At 36.0% G+C, this 26,108-nt stretch overlaps 1 protein-coding gene across 5 annotated transcripts in view; it reads left to right on the forward strand.

Moving 5' to 3' along the window:
• The window catches only part of EIF4G3 (eukaryotic translation initiation factor 4 gamma, 3), a 427,927-nt gene that overhangs the window by 240,123 nt on the left and 161,696 nt on the right, over nucleotides 1-26,108 (forward strand). For 3 of the 5 annotated variants that reach the window (XM_006883565.1, XM_006883564.1, XM_006883566.1), the window contains one exon: nucleotides 1,968-2,795. The exons of 1 other annotated variant lie outside the window; for it this stretch is intronic. In XM_006883565.1, coding sequence (XP_006883627.1) covers nucleotides 1,968-2,795 — 828 coding nt within the window. Of the gene's footprint in view, nucleotides 1-1,967; nucleotides 2,796-2,889; nucleotides 3,037-26,108 lie in introns of those variants that run through there. One more of the 5 variants, XM_006883568.1, reaches the window with a different exon arrangement.

Genomic DNA, 26,108 nt, shown 5'->3' on the forward strand with positions numbered 1-26,108 from the left:
GTACCATCAGGATTACAGTATAGCTTCTTGTCACTGGGCTCCCAGATACCTATATTTATAAAATAATATATTACCTTAATATTCATCCTCACTCTCTCTTTCATTTTTATTTTACTTAGGAAAAGTATCTTAAAAATGAAATGTTTATGAATTCCTTAAAATAGTCAAACATTATAAATCTTTTTAAAGCAGAGTAGTAGATTTCAAATTATAATATCTCTGTAAATCATAATCATTAAACTCTTTTAGAAGAATAAAATCAGTCTTCTTTATTTAGCTCCCCTGTATTGTACTTTTTAGCTTTTATATTAGTGAATGCATTATTGAGTGGTTTAAGGGACTTTTATAATCAAGAACTTTGAGTAAACTTAGTACCTTTTGGTATGTACTTCCTTTGATGATTACTAGACATTTTAAAATAGCGTATACATGCTTATTATTCTCAATCCTAGATATGCTTTTGTGTGATTTTTTTTTTAATATCAGGGTTTGTTTCCCAGAATTAATCACTAGGTTAACTTAGCCAGAATGTTAATGCTAGAATTATATTTTCTTCTTTTTTTTTGTTTTAACTTCCGTGCATCTTGACCTTCATCTGTGGTTACGTGGGTCACATAGTACTGTTGTGGAATCTGGGAAACGTGTAATAATTATTCTAATGAATTAAAAATTATTTTCAACAGAGACATTTCATTACTTAAAATATTTGTATTTTCTCTGCTGGCAGCTAGGTCTGGATTTGGCAGCTAGAGCCGATTGATCTTACTGTACCACAACAGTCCTTAGAAGGCAAAGTCAATTGTAGAAGCACTGCCTTCTGTATCCATAAATTCTAATGAATTTAAGGCTTATAAATATAGTCAGTTAGTGAATATAGTTTTGGCATTTTAACTGTAATATTTACCATCTAAATTACAAACCGTATTCTGACTTAGTTCCTTAGATACAATTTGTTGTAGAAGTTCATTGTCACTAGTGTGTGTAGATTTCCGGAGAAGAGTGCAAAAAAAAAGTCTTTTTTTTTTTTTTTTTAAGATCATTTTTCGGGAGAGATTCACATTTTTGTTTGTATTTGGAAACCTTTTCATATGTGTTTTTCCAGTATTATCTGTTGGTCAGAAAGTACAAGACCAGACGCAAGTCTAATTCTCCCTTGTTTTTATAAAATGCTCTTATATATGTGTATGATTTGCTTTTCTAAATTAACTTTGCTTTCTCCATAGGACATTTTTTCTTTTACATTTGAAAACCCAGGACAGTTTTCCATTTTATTCTTTATACTTTTATAATATTTCTATATATTTTATATATTTTTTATACATTAAAAGTTAAATTCGTTTCTAAAGTTACGTGTTTATGTTCAGCAACTTAAAATTTTCACCAAGGCTTTGATGATCTCTCTTAAAACTTTGTTTTTTATAAAAGCAGTAAAAATTCTCAGTATTTGTAGAAATATTTAGAATAAAAAGTAATGCTAGTCTCTTTGTAGTACTTTAACTTTATATCATTTGTCCTTGTAGTATCCTGCCACTGCAGTGTACCCCTTGTAGAAAAATTTTCCACAGGGAACAAGATAATGATAGAGAATAAGTCTTCTCTCTCTACCTTAAAGAAAAGCCTCGTTCTATCTCAAGAGTGGTTTAGCTTCAGTTTTGGTGAGCTGTTCCTTTGTACTCTTGACATGATCGTTTGGTTAATCAATCTCTTTTCTTTCTCCAGAATAAATTTTATATGTAATGAACACTCAGTAACTGAATGTAACTGAAAAAAAAATATGACATATTTTAGATGAGTAGAATAAGTGTTAGGTTTTGTGTTGTTGTTTTTTATTTTATAAATGGTTTAATTACAAAGTTCATATACTGTAGCCCATTATTTAGATCTAGAGAATAAAAGAATTGACTGAAAATTAGTCTATGATCTAGAAATTATTCTTAAAGTTCTCTTCTTTTTTTTTTCTTCCTCAGAAGAGAAGCCAAAACCAGACGCAGTGTTAAAGTCTCCTCCAGTGCTTAGGCTAGTCCTTAGTGGGGGAGAGAAGAAAGAACAAACAGGCCAGGCATCTGAGATGACCGCAGTAGTGTCTCCGCCAGAGCTTCCGCTGCCTGCATCACCTACCACTGTTTCTCCAATCACTCGTAATACAATTGCTTCCCCCACTTCTGCAGCTCTTAGTAGCCAACCGATATTCACCACTGTTATAGATGACACATGTGAACTATCCTCCCCCAAAGAGGATACATTTCCTATACCTAGTCCCACGTCTTGCACAGAAACATCAGATCCTTCACCAGCTGATGAAATTGATGATGATATATGCAAGAAACCCTGTAGTGTAGCACATAATGATATTCCACTGATTGCTAGTACTAATCTAATTAATGAAATTAATGGAGTGAGTGAAAAATTACCAACCACGGAGAGCATTGTCCAAATAGTAAAACAGGAGATTTTGCCGTTGACTCTTGAGTTGGAGATTCTGGAAAATCCCCCAGAAGAAATGAAAGTGGAATGTGCCCCAGCTCCTGTCACCCCTTCCACAATTTGTTCCTTTTCTTCATCTCCTCCAACTCCTCCAGCTTCTCCTCCTCCCACTCCAGTCATTGTTCCTACTGCTGCCACTATCATTAGTGCTCCCACCACAGTTCAAGGGGTCTTAGAAGAAGAAAGCATAAGAACTTGCTTTAATGAAGATGGAAAAGAGATTCAAAACAAAATAGATGCAGAAGCAGATGGGCAAACAGAAGAGACTGTGGATTCTCAGAGTTTAAATTCAAGAAAGAGCCCTGTGCCAGGTAAGATTTTCTGTTATTATTAATAATCTTATCCTTGCTGAATATGAAGAAGCATCAGTTTTGTTTTTAATTGACTACTTTCCTTGACTTCCAGAAACATCGAATCAATGCTGAAATTCCTAGTCTGTTTTCTTCAGTAGTGTGCTTGTGTTTTAGTGCAGCCTGCAAGAGAGTTACTCCATTATCTAAAAATGCAAATGAAAATTCCCAATGTACAAAATGCCTGCAAGGTATATGTCACTATGCACGTTGTTTTTGCCTCATTTATATGATAAATTCCGCAGTAATTTATTTTTTCTTTTGTGCTGGAAACCAGCGTGTTATATATTCCGTACTCTGAAATTCTCAGAATTTTAAAACTTAAATCCAAAGTTTAAAGAAAACTCCTCTATGCAAAACTTCTTTACTCTTGGGTTAGGAAAATAACAATTAGAATGTCAAAGATTTATATGATTCGTTTTGAAAAATAAGACTATCCACTCTGCTGACCTGTGGATAAGCTTAATATTCTCCCACTTTTTCTTTTCCAGCAGTTACATCTTTCCTGTATTTTATAATGGCCATTAATATTATGAAAGTAGGTTTTTCCCAGTAGAAATGGTTTGTTTTTATTTTAACATCATCTAGGATCTTAGGAGCTGATTTGGGTTTTTATAACTCTAATCAGGATTTATATGAGGCCTACCAACTTGTTTGTTCAGTAGCCCTTAAAAGTACTGTTTTATATTTTAAAAAAAAAGTTTAAACAAGTTTTAGCTTTTAACAAGTCAGCTTAGCTCTTTTTTAATATTGCCCTACATAAGATAATTTTTTATCTGTATACCTATCAAATAAGTCCTGATTGTGTAAGATACACAATTTAAAAAGTGAATGCATTCTCAGTAGTTAATCAAGAAATGCACTGGGAATATTTATTCTCCAAAAGCATCCTCAGTACTTCTTACCTAATTTGACCTTACATGTTAGAGAAACTTGCGGGGGCGTGGGGGTCTTGCTGCTTACTTTTAAGGTACAACTTTCTTGCCCATCTCATTTTTTTAAAAAATTTCTTCAGTATATAAGAGAGATAATCTGTATTCTTGGAGCTGTAGAAATATCTAGTTGAACACAGTGAATGAAATTTAAAAAGTAAAGAGGTTGGGACAGGGAGAAATTAACTCCATTAAACAGAATAATAGTAAACAGAATGAACTCCATCAGCATTATACATATGTATATATATTCATAGTGCCATTATTTTAAGAACCTGTGGGTAGGAGAGATGACTTGGGACTTTTGAAAATAACATTCAGGTTTGGTAAATCAACAGGTGGGTACTCCCCCAAAAAATACTTATTTATTGGGGAGAACTGTAATTTGAACCTTTATGAGGTCTTTTCATTTAGCTGTCTACACCTCTATCATTCCATAATGACTGGTATAGTATATCTGAAAATAGGAGAAACTAATAAAGACACAAGATTCAGAAATTTAAAAACAACAGATAGGAAAATAGGATACACCTAGGGAATACAAATTAAAAGCTTCACATCACACTCCAGTACAGACATATGTGTAAAACATACCAAAACATACCAAAGAGACAATTCCTTTCACGTTTAACTAGTTTATTACTTAAGTGATCCAAGATTATAAGGCACCATGAATGGATAGATGAATTTTATTTAAGTTATTGTGATTGGATAGCAGTTCTTTGAAGTGCAGATACTCTTGAAACAGTATAAATTACTACTACCTTAGTAAAGGCTTATAAAGATATCAGCAAGGAGTCGGATACTTGGAAAAGAAACAGTTGTCCCAAGCATGACTGAGTATAAGTTAGACGTGGGTAAAATAAGTGTTGGAAATGTCCTTACATTTTGTAGTCTCACAGTTTTTAAGTCATAGGATGTTTTCAGGAAAGCAGAAGTTCAGGTTTTCACCTTTACATCTTACATTCTTCAAAATGAAACTGAAGAACCTATGCAACTCTAGCTTTTTTAATTTTAAAACCACCAAGAACATGTTTTGATTTTGTACTAATGGTTTTTAATATTTGCTCCAAAGGTTAAGAATTAAAACGAAATTTTTTTCTATTTTTACATTCTTTTTGTAAATGTCATCTTCATAATGTTTGCATTCATTCCTTACACTTACCAGCTTGCTCTCTACCTACTTTGACAAATTATTAAATCATAAATGCAATTTTGTTTGAATATCAGTCTTTTAGTGTTTATATTTAAAAATAATTCTTAGTGTCTCAACCTGAGGTTGAAAAACTTCACATCTCTGGCGTGGGAGACCACCTGGTTTTGACAGATACAATAACATTATTTGGTTTAAAGGTACTTATTTAATGAATCAATAGTAAAACACAAATATAAAAAATATAGTTCCTTTTCTTAGTTTTATTGGCAAAACTTTAGTTTTCACCGTATGAGATGAAATTCTTAATGCAAAATACAAGTAAATGTGTTATCTTTATTTTATGCCATTAAGACTCAAGAGTTGGTTAAATTTTTGATTATTTGTTCCAAACAATCACGTCAGTAATTAAATGTGCGAAAAATATGCATTAATGAAATAAACTTGATGTCTTCAGAATATTTAGTTTCTGGGTATTGGGTAGGGAAGAAAGGATTTCAGAGCTTGGAAAAAACCAATTCCCATTTATAAATCAGGAATTCATTTCATACAATTTTAGCATGAAAGTTAACAATGGACGTTAATAATAGGGAAATGAATAACAATAATTTTTATAAATTCTTTTTTTTTTTTTTTAGTTCATTACACATCTCTTACTTGAAATTTTTTTGACAGAAGAAAATTTATAAACTCCCTGTTTGTATTCAGGCTCTTACTTATAGTACATTATTTCTTTCTGTGTTTATAGAAATTTGTTTCTTGAACACATGTTCAACTAAATTTTCCTGTATGTTGATTGAGGACTACCTGATGTCTTGAAAAAAAGCACTAGCTGTAATTAAATCTGAGTTTAAATTTCCTAAACCTCTATTCATATCCTAAACAAAGCCTAAACAAACAAGTAGCTCTGGTGGTCGAATGGTAAGGCCTTAACTGCCAAAGGCAAATGGTTCAAATCCACCATCTGCTCCTTAGGAGAAAGATACATGCTCCTCCTGGGCAATATATAGCCACTGAAAACCTACCAGAGGATCAGCTACGAGATGGTTCCAACTGACATAGCACATAACAACATAGCAAACAAAATCAGAGGACATTCCCTGCTTATTCTCATTTTCAGGGTGCCAGCACTTTTCTTTCTACCTACTTGAAACAAAACACACTTCCTTTTAATTGCTCTGCTAGGTCATTGGTTTATTTTGTTCTGTTTTATCTACTCTTTCAATCTGTTGCTTTTTAATGAGATATTTATATGTGAAATCCATTCCTATTGTCTGTTTGCAGAGATCCAAGATCTCATTCATATCCTCCTTGCCATCTAGAGGTTAAAATCTCACCTGCCTGACTACACAGACGGCACAGCATCCCATATCATCAGTACACTTTTGGGTTATAGTGGTACAGTTGACCTTTTATGTTAATGTGGCTTCTAGGAATCTCTCTTAGATTCTTGTAAGCTCACCTATCAGTGGAAGGGAGTTTCTAAATTCTGTAGGTTGCAAGTTAAAGATACTGTTTTCAAGTTGAAGTAGATTGTAAGTTTGGGGAGATGTTATTTTAAAAAAAACCTCTACAGTGAATAAGGGTTCCAGTTTCTCCACAACCTCGCCAGCATTTGTTGCTTGCTGTTCTGTTAAATTTTGCTATTCTTACTGGAGTGGGATCATATCTCATAGTTGTTTTGATTTGCATGTCTCTTAAAGCTAGAGATTTTGAACATTTCTTCATGTCTTTGGGTCTGTTTATATCCGGTGCCCATTTTTCAATTGGGTTGTTTATCTTGTGGTGCTCGAATATTTTGTAAATTCTAGATATAAGACCCTAATCTGACATGTCATTACCAAATATTTTTTTCCCCAATCTGTGGCTTCCCTTGTGGAGAAACCGGAACCCTTATTCACTGTTGGTGGGAGTGTGAAATCGTGCAACCACTATGGAAGGCTGTATGACGCTTTCTCAAAAAGTTGCAAATAGAAATACCATTTGACCCAACAATTCCACTACTGAGAATATACCCTAAAGAAACTGTAACTTCTATCCAAACAAATATATGCACACCTATGTTTATTTCAGGTTTGTTAGCAATAGTAAAGAGTTGGAAACAAACCAGGTGTCTTATCAACAAATGAATGGATAGATAAACTGTGATATATTCACACAATGGAACACTATGCTGCATTGAAAAACAGGGAACTCATGCAATATTACACAAATGGGTGACACTGGAGGACATTTTGCTAAGTGAAATAATTCAGTCACAAAAAGACGAATACAGCATAATGCCACTGTTACAAAAAAGGACTGACATAGGGGTTGAGAGGAGACTGAGAAAGATGGGATAAATAATATATACTGCATTGAAACAGATGAGGGAGAGAACTGTTTAAAAGGGATATATGATTAGATATTATTGTTATGACAGGAGTCCAGAACTGAAGGTAGCATAGTGGAGTGGACTTGGGGGAGAGGTTGAATAACAGTGAAAGAATTTTTTGTTTTACTTTTCAAAAAGAAAAGCAAATTTGGGGGAGGGGTGGGAAGGGAGAAAAGTGCAAAAATGAAGGAATGGAAATCCAAAGTGTCTGTAAACTTTAATTAAAATAAATTTAAAATTTTAAAAATAAACCTCTACAACCAATCTAATTCTTACTTTTGATGATCTATGCAGATATAAATGGAACGTATTTAAATGCAAGAAAAATTTTCATAATAATTGATTTCTCAGGTGTCAGAGTGTTAATCCAGGAAGTTAAAGTATCAGTTTTAGTAAATTAATCTAAAAATGACCATTTCCCCCCCCCCATTCTTCCTTCAAACTATGCTCGAGAACAGAAATAGGGAATTTGAAATTTATTCTTGCCTTTGCTATACTTGTGCTTTTTAAAATGTGGTTGAAATCTTTTTGGAAGGTTTAATTGTTGGGGCAAAAATAGATTACCAGTGTTTTGTGTGTCCCAGAATTCTAATTTGGATCATTTAAGAAGCTCTGGTGGCCTAGTGCTAAGAAGTTGCCCTGCACTCTTGAATCCATGCAGTTCAAATCCACCAGCTACTTTATGGGAGAAAGATGGGCTATTTCCTCCTGTGTGATTAACTGCCTTTGAAAACCTGCTGGAGGGTCAGCTATGGGTAGGTTCTGACTCGATAGCACTAAGAAGGAAAGAGAAGCCATATAATCTGATCCTTCATATTCTATTTGAGAAATACTTTCTAGATTCTTGGGAGCAGACTTCTGACCTGTTCCTGGTTCCATTTCATTCACCAAAGCTATCAGAGCAATTGTTAAAGCAAGACTTCACTTTCCAGAAACTTGAGTCTGTGTGATTTTAAGGAATGATGTTGTTGTTATGTGCCATCGAATTGCTTGCTGCTCATAGCGACTCTGTGTACAATAGTCCCAAACCCTGCTCTGTCCTGTGCCAATCTCACTGTCTCCAACACACCCACCCCAATTACCCCAGTCATTGAATCAAACTACATCATTGAGGGTCTTCCCCTCCTGCTCTGTCCCTCCACCCTCCCAAGCATGACAACCCTCTCCAATGACCGGTCCCTCCTGGCAACATGTCCAAAGTATGTCAAACGAAGCCTCAGAATCCTTACCTCCAAGGAGCAGCCCAGTTTAACCCTCTCCAGGATAAACCTGTTTGTTTTCTTAGCCATCCATGATACGTTCAGTAGTCTTATCCAGCACCACAAGCTCAAAGGCATCAATTCTCTTTCTGCCCTTCCTAGTAATTGCCCAACTCTCTGACACATAACAAGTGATCGCAAAGACCATAGCCTGTATCAGGCACACCTAAGTCTCCAGAGTGACAGCATTGCTCTCCAGTACTTTGGAGAGGTCCCTAAGAGCAGACTTTCCCATTGCAATATATCTTTTAATTTCCTGGCTGCTGATGCCAAGAGTGTTGACTGTGGAGCCAAGCCGACTAAAGCTGTGAACAATCTCCATCTCTTCACCATCCATCCAGATGCTGCCAGTTGGCCCAGTGGTGAGAATCTTTGTCATCTTGATATTGAGCCTCTATCTATATTGAAGGCTGCAGTCCCTCTGCAGCAAGTGCTTCAGGTCCTCCTCAGTCTCAGCAAGCCGAGTTGTGTGTCATCTGCATAACGCACTTTATTGATGGATCTTCTACCAATCTTGATGCCACACTTCTCCTCATAGAGCCCAGCCTCCTGGATAATCTGTTCTGCATATAGATTGAAAAGGTATGGAGATAGGATAAATCCCTGGGCTAACACCCTTCCCAATTTTGAACCAGGCAGTATTTCCTTGCTCTGTTCTGATGACTGCCTCCTGGTCCAAGTCTAGGTTTTGCATTAGCACAATCAAGTGTTCTGGGATTCCCATTCTTTTCAGAGTCAGCCACAGTTTGTTATGATCCACACTCAAATGCCTTTGCATAATTAATGAAACACAGACATTCCTCTGGTGTTTCCTGCTTTCAGCTAAGATCCATCTTACATTAGCTGCAATATCCCTAATACCACAACCCCTTCTAAACCCAGACTGGACTTCTAGCAGTTCTCTGCTGATGTGCTGTTCCAGTCGTTTTTCCATAATCTTGAGCATAATCTTGCTTGCTTGTGAAATCAGTGATACTGTTCTTTAATTTCCACACTCTGTTTGGTCACCCTTGTTTGGAATGGGAATAAATAATAAATCTCTTCCAGTCAGTTGGCCAAGTGGTTGTTCTCCAGATTTCTTGGCACCACTTGGTGAGCACATCCAGAGCAGCATCTGTTAGTTGAAATGCGTCAGTTGGTATACCGTCTATTACTGGGGCCTAATTTTTTGCTTTTTCCTTCAAAGCAGCTTGAACGTCTTTCTTCATCACCATATGTTATTTCATTAAATTCTTCTGTAACTGCCAATTCCTTTTAATACATATGTTATTTCATTAAATTCTTCTGTATCTGCCAATTCCTTTTGATACAATCACTCAATATATTCTATCTTCTTTTAATACTTCTTGGATCATTTAATATTCTGCCTAAAACATCCTTGATTATCGCCACCCTACGTTTGAATTTGTTCTTCAGTTCTTTGAGCTTAAGAAATGCTAAGCGAAAAAAAAAAAAAAGAAATGCTAAGCGAGTTCAGCCCTTTTGATTTTCTGACTCCAGCTTCTTCCACATTTCATTGTAATATTTTACTTTGTCTTCCTGTACTACCTTTTGAAATCTGTTCAGCTCTTTAGTATCTTGAATTCTTCCTTCTGCTTTGGCTTCTCTGCGCTCCAGAGCAATATTCAGAGTTTCTTCTGACATTCATTTTGGTCTTTTCTTCCTCCTCTGTCTTTGTAATGGTCTTTTACACTCTTCCTGGATGATACTCTTGGTGTCCTCTCACAACTCATCTGGTCTTAGCTCATTATTAGTGTTCAAGTCCTCAAACCTGTTTCTGAGATGGTTCTGAAATTCAGGTGGGATAGACTCAGGGTCATATTTTGGTTCCCGTGGATTCGATTTAATTTTCCTTAGCTTCAGCTTGAACTTGCATTAGTAGTTGGTGGTCTGTTCCACAGTCAGCTCCTGGAATACAAAAGTTGAGAACAGAGAAGAAGTGTCAGTAGTTGGAAAACATGGACTCTGTGACAGAAATGTAGCTGGAGATAGAATGATTGAATTTTTCACAATGACTTATTCATTGCAGATGCGTTTTGTAAGAAACATAAATGCGTGTTATACACATGGATTTCACCTGATGGTATGTATAGAAATCAGATTGATTACATCTTTAAGGGGTAGGTAAATTAAAATTACTAGGTTTTCCCACCTATTTGTAAAAACTGTTTACAGCAAAGGTACCTAAAAAGTACGCCTTTGACATGTCAGCTTTATTTTCTTACTGACCACTATCGTGGGATCTGAGGTGTCCTCACCTTGTATGGAACAGCCTTAGAATTGTTTCCATCTACTTTGACAACATGCCCATCAATATGCATCTTCTATTTTTGTTTCTAAGTTAATATAACACTTGGTAATTTTATTGCAATCACAATGACATATTATATGTATTTGCAAAACCTTTTTTCATTTTTCTTAACCATTATTATTATCATTTAAGCAATTTCAGAGATAGAATTACTGCTGTTTTGCTGGTGACAAATAGAAGCTATGGTGTGATAGGTCATCTTTCTCAGAATCACCGAAGGATCATAGCCCAAGCCTTTATTTCATATATATATATATGCTTTTCTTTTAAGCATCAGTTCTACATTGGTAATAAAGTTTAGTTTCAGGATTTAGGGATTATATATTTATACAGGTCAGCTAAGTACAAAGGATAGCATTAATAGCCCACCAATTTCATCTCTAACTATTTGTTGCCTTACTCTGTCAGTCATTATTTTAGGCACTTGAAATTTCCACTGAAGAATTGCTAGTGCAGTTTACATTCTGGTTACAGAAGAAAGGCCATGAACACTAGCAATGAATAACAGAATATATTAGAAAGTTATATACAAATAATTAAACAAGGTATGAAGATCGGAAATGATAGGTACAGCTAAGGTGAAGGATAATAATTATCTGAGCTACATTCTTACTCAAATCTATGATTATCCTAGGTTTTTTTTCCTTTTGAGAAACCTGCCTGAGAAGATTTTGACCTTCAATGTGCATTATACTGTACTTTTGCCATTCTTAAACTCTAATACATAGAATGCGACAGGAAAAGATCCTTTCACTGTGAATATAAGTGTCACTACAAATTTATTTTCTAATAATACTATCTTCTAATGACAGCATGGGTTTGTTGAATGGAGTTAGTGGTAATCTATTGATTCCTGGGGCCTTATTTTCTATCAATGTCTTCAGTTGAGGTAAAACTTCTTCATTCATTACCATTGGTTCTTGATCATATGATAGTTCCTAAAATGGTTCCTTGTCAATGAATTTTTTGGTACAGTGACTCTATATTCTTTTCATCTTTTGATGCTCCCCAACATCATTCAAGATTTTGTCCATAGAATCCTTCAGTATTGCAACTTGAGGCTTGAATTAGTTTTTCAGTTCTTTAATGTGAAAAATGCATTCTTCCCTTTTCGTCTTCTAACGTGAGCTCTTTGCACATTTCATTATAATGGTATGTACTTTGGTACGTACCTAGATCAAGAAGCTGTTTTCTGAATGAACCAGGGAAAGCTGCATGGTTTAAAATTGGGAAAGAATTATATCAAGATTATACCTCTATGCCTGTTCATTCTAAATCCTGAGCAAATCATTCAAGAAGCTGGACTATGTGAAGAGGTATGTGGTGGAGGAAGACTCATCAACAACCTAGGTTATGCAGATGATAAAACCATGACTTCTGAAAGTGAGGAGGATTTGAAATAAACTCTGCAGAAGATCAAAAACTGCAGTCTTAAATATTACATCTTAATATCAAGAAGACAAAAGTCTTCACTAGTGACCCATGTTTTTGATAGAAAACATCATGAGGGATGGAAAAAGGATTAAAATTGTCAACTGTTTCATTTTACTTGGATCCACAATCAATACCTTTGGTAACAGTATTCAGGAAATCAAAAAGACGTGTTGCATTGGGGAAATCTGCTGTCAAGGACCTCTCCAAAGTGCTAAAGAGCAGTGATGTCAGTTTAAAGACTAAGACAAATCTAATTCATGCCATAGTTTTTCAGTTACTTTCTCTGCATTTGAAAGTTGGACAGGAGGTAAGGATGACAGAAGAAGAATTGATGCCTTGAATTGTGGTGTTGGAGGAGAGTCCTGAATATCCCATGGACAGCCAAAAGAACAAACAAGTCCGTCTTAGAGGAAGTGCAACAGAGGTGCTCCTTCAAGGCAAGGATAGTGAACTTTCATCTCCCATACTTGGAAAATGCCATCATGCTGGGAATGGATTAGAGAAGGAAAAAGAATAGATTGACACAGGGACTGTAACAATGCAAGCAAGCATAGTGACAGTTGTGAGGATTATACAAGATAGGACAAGTTTCCAGTCTGTCATTCACACTTCACTATGAATAGTAGTCAAACTTACGGCTCCTAAGAAAGAACAAGAGGAATACCCAACACAAAATATTATCGTCATTACTAAGAGAAACCTTGAGCTTCATTTAATTACAAGTCATTTATTTATTTAGTTTGCTTAAGTTTTTCTTTTGGTCAGAAGAATATGCTGAGTTTTACCAAATGCTATTCCTACATCCTACATCTATTGAGATAATCATGAATTTTCACTTTTAGTTTATTATTTAATTGGAATTACTTAATTGATATTTGAATGTTAAATCTAGTCTACTTTCCTTGGATAAAACTTGATTAAAATGTATTTTTCTTTTTATATGATTTGGAGCTTGCTTTTCTAAGTTTTTGTGGGATTTTGCATCTGTGTCCATGAAGGAGGGTTAGGTGTTACTTTTCATGTTAATGCCTTTGTTAAGATACGGTATCTGGATAATGCTCATACATCATAAAAAGACTGAGAAGTTTGCCATCATCTTTATTTTATGAAAGAATCTGTACAGGATTGGTATTATTTCTTTGCAAAGTAATTGGTACAATTCATACCTAATACATGTATTGAACATTGAAATGCAGCAGACATATTCAAGTACACATGGAAAATTAACCAAGATAGATCATAGAGTAGTCCATGAAACAAGGTTTAATAAATTTAAAGTTATTCAAGTCAAAGCAGTTATTATCTCAGGCCACAATATAAATTAAGTTCAAAGTCACTAACAGAAAATACCTCTGGCAGATTCTGTAATTGTTTTAAAATTAAATTGCATACTTTTTTATAAACCCACAAGCCAAAGAAGTTAAAAAGATAATTAGAAAGTATTTTAACAGAATGAAAAGGAAACTCTAGCATATCAAAAGTCCTAAAATACAGCGTAAATTCACTTCTTACTGCTGCTAAAGCAAATTACCTCAAACTTGAAAAATAACAAAATCAAATCCACTGCGATCCATTTGAATCTGACTCATAGTGACTCTTTATTGCATTTTCACGGCAGTAAATGGTAGAAAACTATCTTTCTCCCAAGGAGAAGCAGATAGATTTGAATGTTAACCTTTTAGTTACCAGTACTACATATTGCTCACTTTACCACAAGAGCTCCTTCAATTAATCACAAACTTAGTGTGTTTACACAACACAACTTCATTATCTTACAATGGCCAAAGTCAGAGGCTTAAAAATTATTTTCTCTTCACTAAAATGGCCATGTCATCAAAACTATGTTCCTTCTAAAGGCATTAAAGAAGAATCCATTCCCTTACCTTTTCCAGTTTCTAAAAATTGCTTGCAGTCCTTGATCTGTGTGACCCTTTATTCTCATAGCTTGTTGTGTAACATTTTCAAATCTAATTTTCATACTCCTTCTTGGATATGAAAGGATCCTTTTTATTAATTCCATTCAATCAAATAATCAAATAATATCTCCCCATCTCAAAATTCTTAACTGCCACAATTGTCATAATATATTGAGAATGACTGGCATGTCAGGTAACACATTCACAGGCTCCAGACTATAGACCTCTTTAAATAAGGCATTATTCAGTATTAAAGCAGTACTTACTTGGAAACGTACTGCAGCAAATGCCTGTATAGGGAGCTCTGGTGGCTTAGTGGTACAGAGTTGTGCTGCCAACACAAAGGTACGTGGTTTGAATCCACCAATTACTCTGCAGGAGAAAGGTGGACAGTCTCCTCCCATATGATTTACTACCTCTGAAAACCCACTGGATGGTAAGCAGTGGGTCGGTTCCAACTCGAGGGTACACCATAACAACAAATACATATATTATAAAAGATGGAAGATTTCAGATTAGTGAACTCAGCTTGCTAAAGAAACTATTACAAGAAGATTAAGAAAGAAAATAGTAAAAGTTAAGAAATTAAATAGAAAACCTAAAAATGGGGGAGGAGGGTTAATAATGCCAAAAGGTAGTTTTTTAGAATAATCAATAAAATTAATAAATATCTACATAGTCTAGGGAGCTCTGATGGCCTAGTGGCAAGAATCTGTGCTGCATTCCCAAAGTCACACCATTCACGAACACCAGCTTTTCCGCAAGAGAAGGATAGGTACTCTACTTACACACAATTAACTGCCTCTGAAAACCTGCCAGAGAGTCAGCTATGGGTCATTTTCCACTCGATAGTACGTAACAACAAGTACATATACACGCACACACACAAAGGAGAAATTATACAAATTGCCACCTATATCGGGAATGAAAGATTGTAGATAGTTAAAAATAAGAAAATATTATAAACATTATGCCAACAAATTTGACTAATGGGCAAATTCTTTGAAAGACGCAAACCAAAAATTTACTAAAGAAAAACATAGATTATCTAAATTGCATCGTATCAAAGAAATTGAATTGAAAGATTAAAATTTTCTTAGTAACAGTACATCTAAGATTTGGCGCTTAAATGGAAATGGATCTATTTTTTGCTTCAAAATGTAAATTTTTATGTAAATGAGTCATTTAAAATTATAAGCGTCTGCTTTTGGTATTTAGACTAAAAGTCTAGAGTAGTTGTTGTTAAGTGCCATCAAATCATTGACAACTCATAGTGATTCTGTGAACAAAAGACCTGAACACTTGTATAACTTTACTCTTTTCTACACGTTCATAGAGTTTCTGAAAGCATGCTCTTTCCAAAGTAGATGCCACTCCTGTTTCCAGGCTTGTTTTAATCTGGGAGCTCCACCAAACACTATCCACCATGGGTAACCGTTATTGCATTTGATACATCAGCGTCACATCAGTGTTTAGCATCACAGCAACTGTGAGTTAACTCTGTACAACAAATGGACAGACCAGTGCTTTACCACTTAGAAGAATGACCAAAAACAATTAAAACTTGGCCTGAGGGCCGCAGATTAAAATCACCTACCTTTGGCTTGGTAGCATAACTTTCTATCTACTAGGCCAACAGAGCTCTCTCTATGTTGCAAAGTATAGAGTAGTCTTCATTTTATCTCTTTTTATTGATTGTTTAATTTCTTTATAAAAATATATAAAGGAACATATGTTCCCAACATAAATTATTAAAATGCTCTTCAGAAATCCCAAGTTTATATAAATCAGATAAGCTATATTGTTCTCATGCTTCATATAAGAAAACTTTGCGATAGAGTTTTTGGGAAAACATAGAAACAATTAAAATGTATAAGTCATTTTATAAAATTATACGGTTACATAAACTGCATCTGACATAATTATGTGTACATAATTCACAGGTAATTAGTAAAATTTATTCCAGTTGTAGATGCTGGGGAGATTATTCACCCTATACAAGCTTCTTATGAAGCTGTCTTATAGCAGAAAACTTTACCCTTAAAATATAAAAGCATGACTGCCAAGCCAGTGTCACTCATTTTAAGCAGTAGCGTCAGGAAAGATGCTACGAGTGCTGTTGTATTTATTCTGGCTGGTATTGGTTTATACCTCACAAAATTGTTTCTCAGTCTTACCTATTATCACCACCATTCTCTTTCCTGTTCATTTACATGTCCTGAGAAAAAACATTCTTTAAAACATTTTAGCAGAAGTCTGTTCCTTCTTTAAACGAATTTTTTTCCTTTGCTCAGTTGCCAGTTTCCTTGTTGTTGTTATGTGCTGTCAAGTCACCTACAACCCATAGTGACCCTATGTACAGCACCTCCATACCCTGCCCTGTCCTAAGCCCAGTCTCACAAATTCTGACATACCTACTGCCATTGCCCCAGTTACTATATCAATCCATCTCATTCAGGGTCTTCCTCTCCTGCTCTGTCCCTCAGCCTTCCGAGCATGATGTCCTTTTCCAAGGTCCAGTCTCTCCTGGCCACATGCCCAAAGTATGTGAGAGAGAGCTTCAAAATTCTAGCCTCCAAGGAGAAACTTGATTTCACCCTATTTGTTTTCTTAGTTATTAAAAAAAAAAAAAGTAAACCTCTATTAAGCTGTGGAAGAAAAAGGACAAAACTTCTTTCTAGCCCTGAGAGAGAGAGAGATACGTGAATATGAGACAGTGGAAGGATTTATGCTCTCATAGTTGTGAAAGAAAAAAAAATACGTTTCTTTGTACAACTCATAGCTACCCTATGAACAAAAGGCCTGAAGTCTTTCTATAACTTTTGTCGTTTCTCATAGTTCATAGTGTTTCCAGAGGCATGATATTTAGGAAGTGAATACCACTTTGGCTTCCAAACCTATCTTAAACTGGGAGCTCCACCAAACACTGTATACCATGGGCATTTGACACCCCAGTAGCACAAGAGTCAGCATCACAGCAATCCCAGGTCACTTCAGTACATCAAATTGACAGAAGAGTGCTGTACCACTTTGAAGAATGTTCTTCCAAAATATAACTACTACAGACTTAAATACAAAGGCCCTCCATGAGGTTCTGTTGACTCTAAACAAGAGGCTTAAATAAAAAACAACCAATATAATGTGGTGGTGATGGTGTTGTTATGTGCCACTGAGTCATCTGCAACCTTATGTACAGCTGCTCTGAACCCTTCCCTCTCCTGAGCCAGTCCCAGTTAATATATCAATCCATCTTATCCTGGGTCTTCTTCTGCACTGTCTTTCCACCCTTCTGAGTATGATGTCCTTTTCCAAAAACCAGTCTCTCCTGGCCATATACCAAAGCATGTGAGATCGAGCTTCAGAATCCTAGCCTTCAAGGAGAAATTTGCTTTTACCTTCTCTAAGACAGACCTGTTTGTTTTCTTGGCAGTCCATGGGATGTTCAAGACTCTTCTCCAGCACCATAGCTCAAAACCATCAGTTCTTCGTCTGTCATCCTTAGTCATTGCCCAGCTCTCTGAAGCATTGCAAGTAGTTGCAAAGACCATGGCCTGGATTAGGCGCACCTTAGTCTCTAGACTGACAATGTTGCTTTTCAGCACTCTGGAGAGTTCCCTGACAGCATATTTTCTCAGTGCAATTCATCTTGATTTTCTGACTGCTGATATTAGAATGTTAATTGTGGAGCCTAGCAAGCTGTAATTGTTAACCTCCTGAATCTCCTCTCCATCTATCATGATGCTGCCAGTTGGCCCAGTAGTGAGACTCTTTGTCTTCTTAATGTTGTGCTTCAACTTATATTTAAGATTACAGTCCTTGACCTTCTGCAGCAAGTGTTCAGGTCTTTTTAAGTTTCAGCAAGCAAGGTTATGTTATCTGCATAACAAAGGTCATTGATGAGTCTTCTTCCAATCTTGATGCCATGTTCCTCCTCATAAAACTGTGCTTCCAGAAGGATCTATTCTGCATATAGATAAAAAAAGGTATAGAGACAGGACGCAATTCTGACGCACTTTTTTTCTGATTTTGAGCCACGCAGTGTTTCCATGCTCTCTTCCAAGGACTGCTTCCTGGTGCAAGTAATAGGTTTCACATAAGCACAATCAAGTGTTCTGTGATTCTCACTGTCCTCAAGGTTAGCCACAATTTGTTGTGATCTGCACAGTCAAATAAATACCTCTTCATAGTCAATGAAACACAGATGGACGTTCTTCTGGTACTCTTTTTACCAAGATCCACCTGATAAGGGCAGTAATGTCTCTAGTGTCACGACCCCTTCTAAACCCAGCTTGTATTTCTGGTAGTTCTCTGTGAATGTACTGTTCCATAATTTCTGGATAATCTTCAGCAGGATTTTGCAGGTGTGTGATATTAGTGATAGTGTTCAATAATTTCCACACACTATCAGGTCACCTTTTTTTTGGAATGGAAATAAGTATGGATCTATTACAGTCAGTTGGCCAAGTAGTTATCCTCCAGATTTCTTGGCACAATTTGGTGAGCACATCCAGGGCAGCATCTGTTTGTTGAAATACATCGATTTGTATTCCATCAATTTCTGGGTGTTTTTTTTGTTTTTGTTTTGTTTTGTTTTGTTTTTTTGCCAAGCTCTTCAGAGCAGCCTGTACTTTCTCTATCACCATTGCCTCTTGATATATGTTGTTTCTTTAAATTCTTTGTATCAGCCAGTTATTTTTGGTACAGTGACTCTGTACATTCTTTCCATCTTCATTTAATGCTTCCTGAATCATTCTGTATTCTGCCCATAGCATCCTTAAGCATTGCAACTTGAATTTATTCTTTCATTTCTTCAGCTTAATAAATGCTAAGCAAGTTCAGCCCTTTTGATTTTCCAGCTCCAGCTCTTTGCACTTTTCATTATAATATTTTGTCTTGTCTTTCCAAGTTGCCTTTTGAAATCTTCTATTCAGCTCCTTAATTGCTTGTTTTCTTCCCTTTTCTTTGACTTCTCGGCGCTCTAGTGCAATATTCAGAGTCTCTTCTGATATCCATTTTAGTCTTTTCTTCTTTTTCTTTGTAATGACTCGTTTTATTTTATTTCAATGAACATTTACAGAGATTTTGGATTTCCATTCATTCATTGTTGACTTTTTAAATATTTCATGAATTTTTAAATTTTTCCCACAGCTCATCTGGTGTTTGTTGATTGATGTTCAAGGCCTCAAACCCATTCCTGAGTTGCTTTTTAAATTCAGGGGGGATAGACTCCAGATCAAATTTTTATTCCTGTGGATATGATTTAACCTTCTTTAACTTTAATTTGAACTTGCATATGAGCAGTTGATGTTCTTTTCTACAGTCAGCACCTAGCCTAGTTTTCACTGCTGATACTAACTCCCAACGATTCCTTCCACAAATGTCATCGGTTTAATTCCTATGAAGTGAATTACAGGAAACGACTAGAACTGATCGTTGAATTGAAAGCTCTCACTAATAGTTCCATTACAGAACATTCTACTCTACTTATTTGCAATCCTATGACAATGCACTTGGATCATAGTCCAGTCTTCATTTTGTGTCCCTTCAGCCCAAACTGTGGGCACCTTCATCCCAACTCTTGAATCTAGTGAGGTGGAGTGAGAATGGAGAGTTCAAAGAGGAACTTTGATAATTTAATATCTTTTTTGTCATGATACCACAGCTATGCACTCTTCATTTGTATCTGGTAATATATTTGCATGCCTTTTTTGCTATTAGAAATACAACATTAATTTGTTGGAGGAATTCATTGTTCTAATTATTACAACACTTGTCCATCAATTTGCTGTACTGAGGTAACTTAAGGGTTGCTGTGATACTGAAAGCTATGCCACTGGTATGTCAGATACCACAAGGGTCACCCATGGTGGACAGGTTTTAGTAGGGTTATAAGATTAAAACAGATTATAAAGCAGAACTGGTCATCTGCTTATTAAATGGCAGCCTCCTAAAACCCCACAAACAGTGGAGAAATTACAGATACAGTGTTAGAGGTAGATTCCATATTGAAAGTCAGTCAAAATGAGGAAAAATAGTAGGAAATATCCTTTAAAATTGGAACATGGAATATATAAAGCATGAGTGTTGGTAAAACTAGAAGTTGTGAATAATGAAATAGAATGCATGAACATAGACATTCTAGGCATTAGTGAGATGAGATGGACTAGTTTGGGCCACTTTGAATCAGACAATATCATGGCATATTACTCCAAAAAGGAAGAACAGAGGAAGAATGGTATTGTGCTCATAGTTAAAAAGACAATTTCAAAATCTATTCTGAAGTACCATATTTTGAGTGATAGGATAGTATGCATGCACATATAAGAAAGATTTGTTAATACAACTGTTATTCAAATATACACTCCACAGCTCCACCAAAGATGAGGAAAATGAAAATTTTTACCAACTCTTGCGGTCCGAAATTGCCCAAACATGCAATCAAGATGTGTTAATGGTAATTGGTAGCTGGAAAGGAAATATTGTAAACAATGAAGAAGGAATGGTAGTCAGCAAATATGGACTTAGTGACAGAATTGTATGTTCATTCATTGTGGTTTATTCATTGCAAATACCTCTTTTTTAAAATTTTTTAGTTAGTATTTGCCTTATATATAGTGTACTTTTTTTTGACATTTTAATGAAAGTTTATAGAGACTTTGGATTTCTATTCATTCATGTTGCACATTTTCCTCATGCCCACTCCTCCCCCCAGTTGGTTTTTCTCTTTGAAAAGTAAAAGTAAAGCAAAACAAAGCAAAAAAACCTTTGCTTATTATTACAATAGCCCCTCGCCCAGTATACTCCCCCAGGCAGCTCTCATTCTGGACTCTTGTCATGACAATAATACCTAACTAATCATATATTCCTTTCAAACAGTTCTCTCCCTCACCTGTTTCAATGTAGTGTACATTATTTGTCCCTTCTTTTTTTAGATTTCTCCCCCAACCCTCATGTCAGTCCTGTTGTAAACAACAGTAAAATTATGTAGTATTTGTCCCTTTGTGACTGAGATATTTCACTCAGCATAATGTCCTCCAGGGTCACCCATTTTGTATAAAACTTCATGAGTTCCTTGTTTTTCAATGCAGCATAGTATTTCATTGTGTGAATATACCAGAGCTTCTCTATCCATTTTTTTGTTGATGGGACACTTAGGTTGTTTGCAGCTCTTTGCTATTGTGATCAAAGCCGCAGTAAACATGGATGTGCGTATATCTGCTTGGTTGGCAGTTCTGGTTTCTTTAGAGTGTATTCCCTGTAGTGCAATTGCTGGGTCAAATGGTATTTCTATTTCCAACTTTTTGAGAAAGAACCACACTGCCTTCCATAGTGGTTGCATCATTTTACACTCCCACCAACAGTGAATAAAGGTTCCAATTTCTCCACAACTTCACCATCATTTTTTGTTTGCTGTTCTGTTATGTTTTGTTAATCTTACTGTGATGACATGATATCTCATAGTCGTTTTGATTTGCATCTCTCTTAGAGCTAGCGATTGTGTACATTTCTTCATGTTTGTTCTCTGTTTGAATGTCTTCTTTGGTGAAGTGTCTGTTCATATCCTGTGTGCATTTTGCAATTGAGTTGTTTATCTTGTTGTGGTACTCAAGTATTATATAAATTCTAGATATAATTCCCTTATCACACATGTCATTACCAAATATTTTTTCCAGGTCTGTGGCTTCCCTTTTTACCCTGTTGGAGAAGGTTTTGGATGTACATAGGGATTTAATTCTTAGCAGGTTCCATATATTTTATCTTCTCCTGATTGTAGATATTTCAGGATGCTTGGAAGGCTCTTAATGGTGTGGATTAGGTTTCTTTTCTCTAATGACATTTATAGTCCTTGGTTTTAGTCCTAGGTCCATGATCCACTTTGAGTTGGTTTTTATGTATGGAGTGAGGTGTGGATCTTGCTTGAGTTTTCTGCAGATTATTTTCCAAATTTGCCAACACCATTTGTTAAAAAGTCTGCCGTTTCCGCACTTAACTGATTTCATCTCCTTATAAAAAATCAGTTATCTGTAGGTAGATGGGCTAATTCTGGGTTCTCAATTCTATTCCATTGATCTGTGTGTCTGTCGTTGTAGCATATACCTTTTTTAAAAAACCACGAATGGTGGCTTTTCACTTGGATTTCACCTGATGGATGGAATATGAATCAGATTGACTACTTCTGTGGAAGGAATCACTGGAGAAGCTTAATATCAGCCATCTAAATCAAGCTGGGGCAAACTGTAGAAGAGACCATCAGTTGCTCATGTGCAAGTTCAAATTGAGGCTGAGGAAAATTAAAACAAACCATGAGAATTGAAATATTATCTTGAGTCTATCCTACCTGAATTTACAAATCATTTTAAGAACAGGTTTGGAGCATTTAACAACAATGATTGAAGACCAGATGAGTTGCAGAATGACATCAAGGATATTATCCATAAAGAGAGCAAAAGGTCATTACAAAGACAAAAGAGAGAATAAAAAGAAAATGGATGGCTCTAAAAAATACACTAGAGTCTCAAGAAGCCAAAACAAAAGAGAGGGATGCTTATGTGTAAGAGCTAAACAGAAAATTTCAAAGGGCAGCTCAAAAATAGAAAGCAAAGTATCATAATGGAATGTACAGAGCCCTGGAATTGGAGAATAAAAACGGAAGACCTCGTGGTGCGTTTTTAAAGCTGAGAGAATTGAAGAACAATTTTACGCCTCAAGTCACAGTATTAAAGGATTCTATGGACAATATGTTGGTTGACCCAGGAAGCATCAAAAGAAAATGGAGGCTATACACAGAGTCACTGTGTGAAAAAGAGTTGACTGACAATGGAAAATTTTCAGGAATTACCATATGAATAAGAGCTAATAAGGGAGAAGTTGAAGCTGCACTGAAGGCATTAGCAAAAAAATAAGACCATAGCAATCGAAGGGATCAAATGGACATGTTTCAGCTAACAGATACAACCCTGGATGCGCTTTCCAGTCTAGGCCAGGAAATTTGGAGAACAGCTGGTTGGCTAACTAGCTGGAAGAGATCCACATTTCTTTTCATTCTCAAGAAAGATGATCAAACAAGAATGTGGGAATTATTGAACAATAATGTTAATATCATATGCAAGCAAAATATTGCTGAAGAGCATTCAAAAATTGCTAGAACAGTACACAGAGAACTGCCAGAAGTTGAAGCAGGATTTATAAGAGGCCATGGCACCAGGCAATAGAAAAGTCAACAGGTAAGTTTATTTGGAAAGGAATGAGAGCTCGAATAAGCAAATCACTTCTGAAAAACAAAAATGAGGTGAGAGACATACAGTACCTGGTATCAAAGCCTACTACACCACCGTAATGACCAGAACAGCATAGTAATGGTACAATACAGGTACAAAGACCAGTGAAACATAATTGAGACACCAGAAATTAACCCATCAACCAGTCCTTGGATAAGGACATCATGCTCAGAAGGGTTAAGAGACAGAGCAGGAGAGGAAGACTCTGGATGAAATGGATTAATAAACTACGGCAGTCGGGGTAGGTCTGTCAGAGACAGTGAGACTGGCTTAGGATAGGGAAGCCTTCAAAGCTTTTGTACATAGGGTTGCTGTGAGTCGCAGGTGATTCAACAGCACAGAACAACAACAACCTACAGTCAGTGTATTCAACAAGGAAGCAAAAGCTATCAAATAGGGAAATAACAGCCTCTTCAACAAATGGTACTGGCACAGCTGGACCTATAGAAAGCTGAAGCAAGATCCACATCTCACACAAACAAAAAGGTGGATTATGGACATAGGGGTAAACCTTGGTGTAAACTCAAAAACTAGAGATCATAAGAGACAAATGGGACCAAACCTAGAAGGCCTTGCCTGTGGTACAAATAGCCTGGCAAATACAGCCTGAAATGCACAACCAGGAGAAGAACGTCGACCAATGGGTCCTTCTAATGATTAAATCCATGTGTACATCAAAAACATTTTCCAGTAGGGTGAGAATAAAGCCTACAGACCCAGAGGGGAAATATTTGGGAATGACTGTGAGACCTTTGTCTCATAATGAAAGTTTACAGAATACTACAGGCCCTCCACAAGAAAAAGATTGATCACACAATCACAAAAATGAGCAAAAGGCATTTCACAAAGAAAGACGTTTTGATAGCCAGCAAACACATGAAGAAATACTGAAAATCACTGGCAAGAAGAGAGATGCAAATAAAAACAATTAACATTTCATCCTAGTAACAGTGGCAAAATATAACAGGGCAACAAGCAATACATACTGGAAAGGATATGGAGAGATTGGAACGCCAATACACTCTTTGTAGGGTTGTAAAATGGTGTATCCACTCTGAAAGGCAGTTTGGCCTTTTCTAAAAAGCCTGAACATAGAAATACCATATTACTCTACTATTTCACTGCAAAGAATACACTCCAAAGAAAATAGACCTGAAACACAAGCAGAGATTTGGAGATTTGTACACTTGTATTCATAGAAGCATTGTGCATGATAGCAAGAAAATGAAATCAGCTCAAATATCCACCAACAAATTACTGGATTTAGAAATTGTCATATATTCACAGAATAATATGCAGCACTAAGAAACAACGATTTTGTAAAATCCTATATATCCTGAGAGGGCTAGAGAGTATAATGCTGTGTGAAATAACTCAGTCTCATAAGGACAAATACAAGTAGAAGGATAACTACTAAGAGGTGTATAAAAGCCCAAAAGGTGAAAGGAGGACCATGCAAGCAGAGTTTGGGGTGGGAGAGAAGTCACTAGGATGACAGATTTTTGTGGATGAAGGAATTAGGAAAGATCCGGTAGGGACCTGGAGACACAGGGTAATGATAGACATAGATCAATGGTTATTAATTTTATAAAACACTATGTATATGAGTGATCATATGAAACACAATGTGAACAAAGGCATGTGTGATACATAATGTAGGACATGAACGAAATACAATGTATATGAATTTTGTATACAAACCAATTATAAAATAAAACAGCAAGGAAAGAAAACCTGTTTATCAGGTAGTATGTAAATGAGCTAACCACTTCCGTTCTTTGATCCCAAATTTCACCCTAAATGCCAAGCTCACCCTGTTTTTTGAAACTGTTTCCTGAAATGGTGACTGAGAGGAAGAGATGAGAATTAACTAGATAAAGATAGATTCTACCAATGATGGCAGTAATGTTTCTCCTTGTGTTTACAATACAGAATTTCTTACATCTCTGAGCCTATACTCCAGAATACTGAATGATAATTTAACTATTTAAAGTTCCTCTTCAAAAGCCTCATATTTTTACAAGGAAAAGAAGAGACTTTATGTTTTTATGATAATTTAACTTTTTCAAGGAAGAGAGTTTATGTTTTTGGTAATGTTTTACAGATAGTAGTTTCTCAGGATGCATTATATCCCTTGTCTGAATTCTTAAATTGTATGATCGGAGACTTTGAGCAGCCACTTTACTTACCAGTTTTTATCAGTATTCTAATTGTCACAAGCACCAAAGATGTCTAATTTTGAAAATTTAATCAGTAAGTTTATTAATCATCTGTATTAGCCTTAGCTGCTTCTTTCTAGATTCAGTGGTATTGGTAGAATGCACAGAGATATTTACTGTTGTTTGTTGTTGTTGTTATGTGCCGTCAAGTCGCTTGCAACTCATAGCGACCCTATGTGCAACAGCCCTAAACTCCGCTCTGTCCTGTGCCAATCGCACTGTCTCTGACACTCCCGTCCCTATTATCCCAGTCACTGAATCAATCCACCTCATAGAGGGCCTTACCCTCCTGCGCTGTCCCTCCACCCTCCCAAGCATGGTGTCCCTCTCCAAGGACCGGTCTCTCCTCACAACATGTCCAAAGTATGTTAGACAGAGCCTCAGAATCCTTGCCTCCA

The sequence above is a fragment of the Elephantulus edwardii genome, unplaced genomic scaffold, assembly GCF_000299155.1.
Source record: "Elephantulus edwardii isolate Elephantulus edwardi_28Jun2011 unplaced genomic scaffold, EleEdw1.0 scaffold00028, whole genome shotgun sequence".
Taxonomy (NCBI): domain Eukaryota; kingdom Metazoa; phylum Chordata; class Mammalia; order Macroscelidea; family Macroscelididae; genus Elephantulus; species Elephantulus edwardii.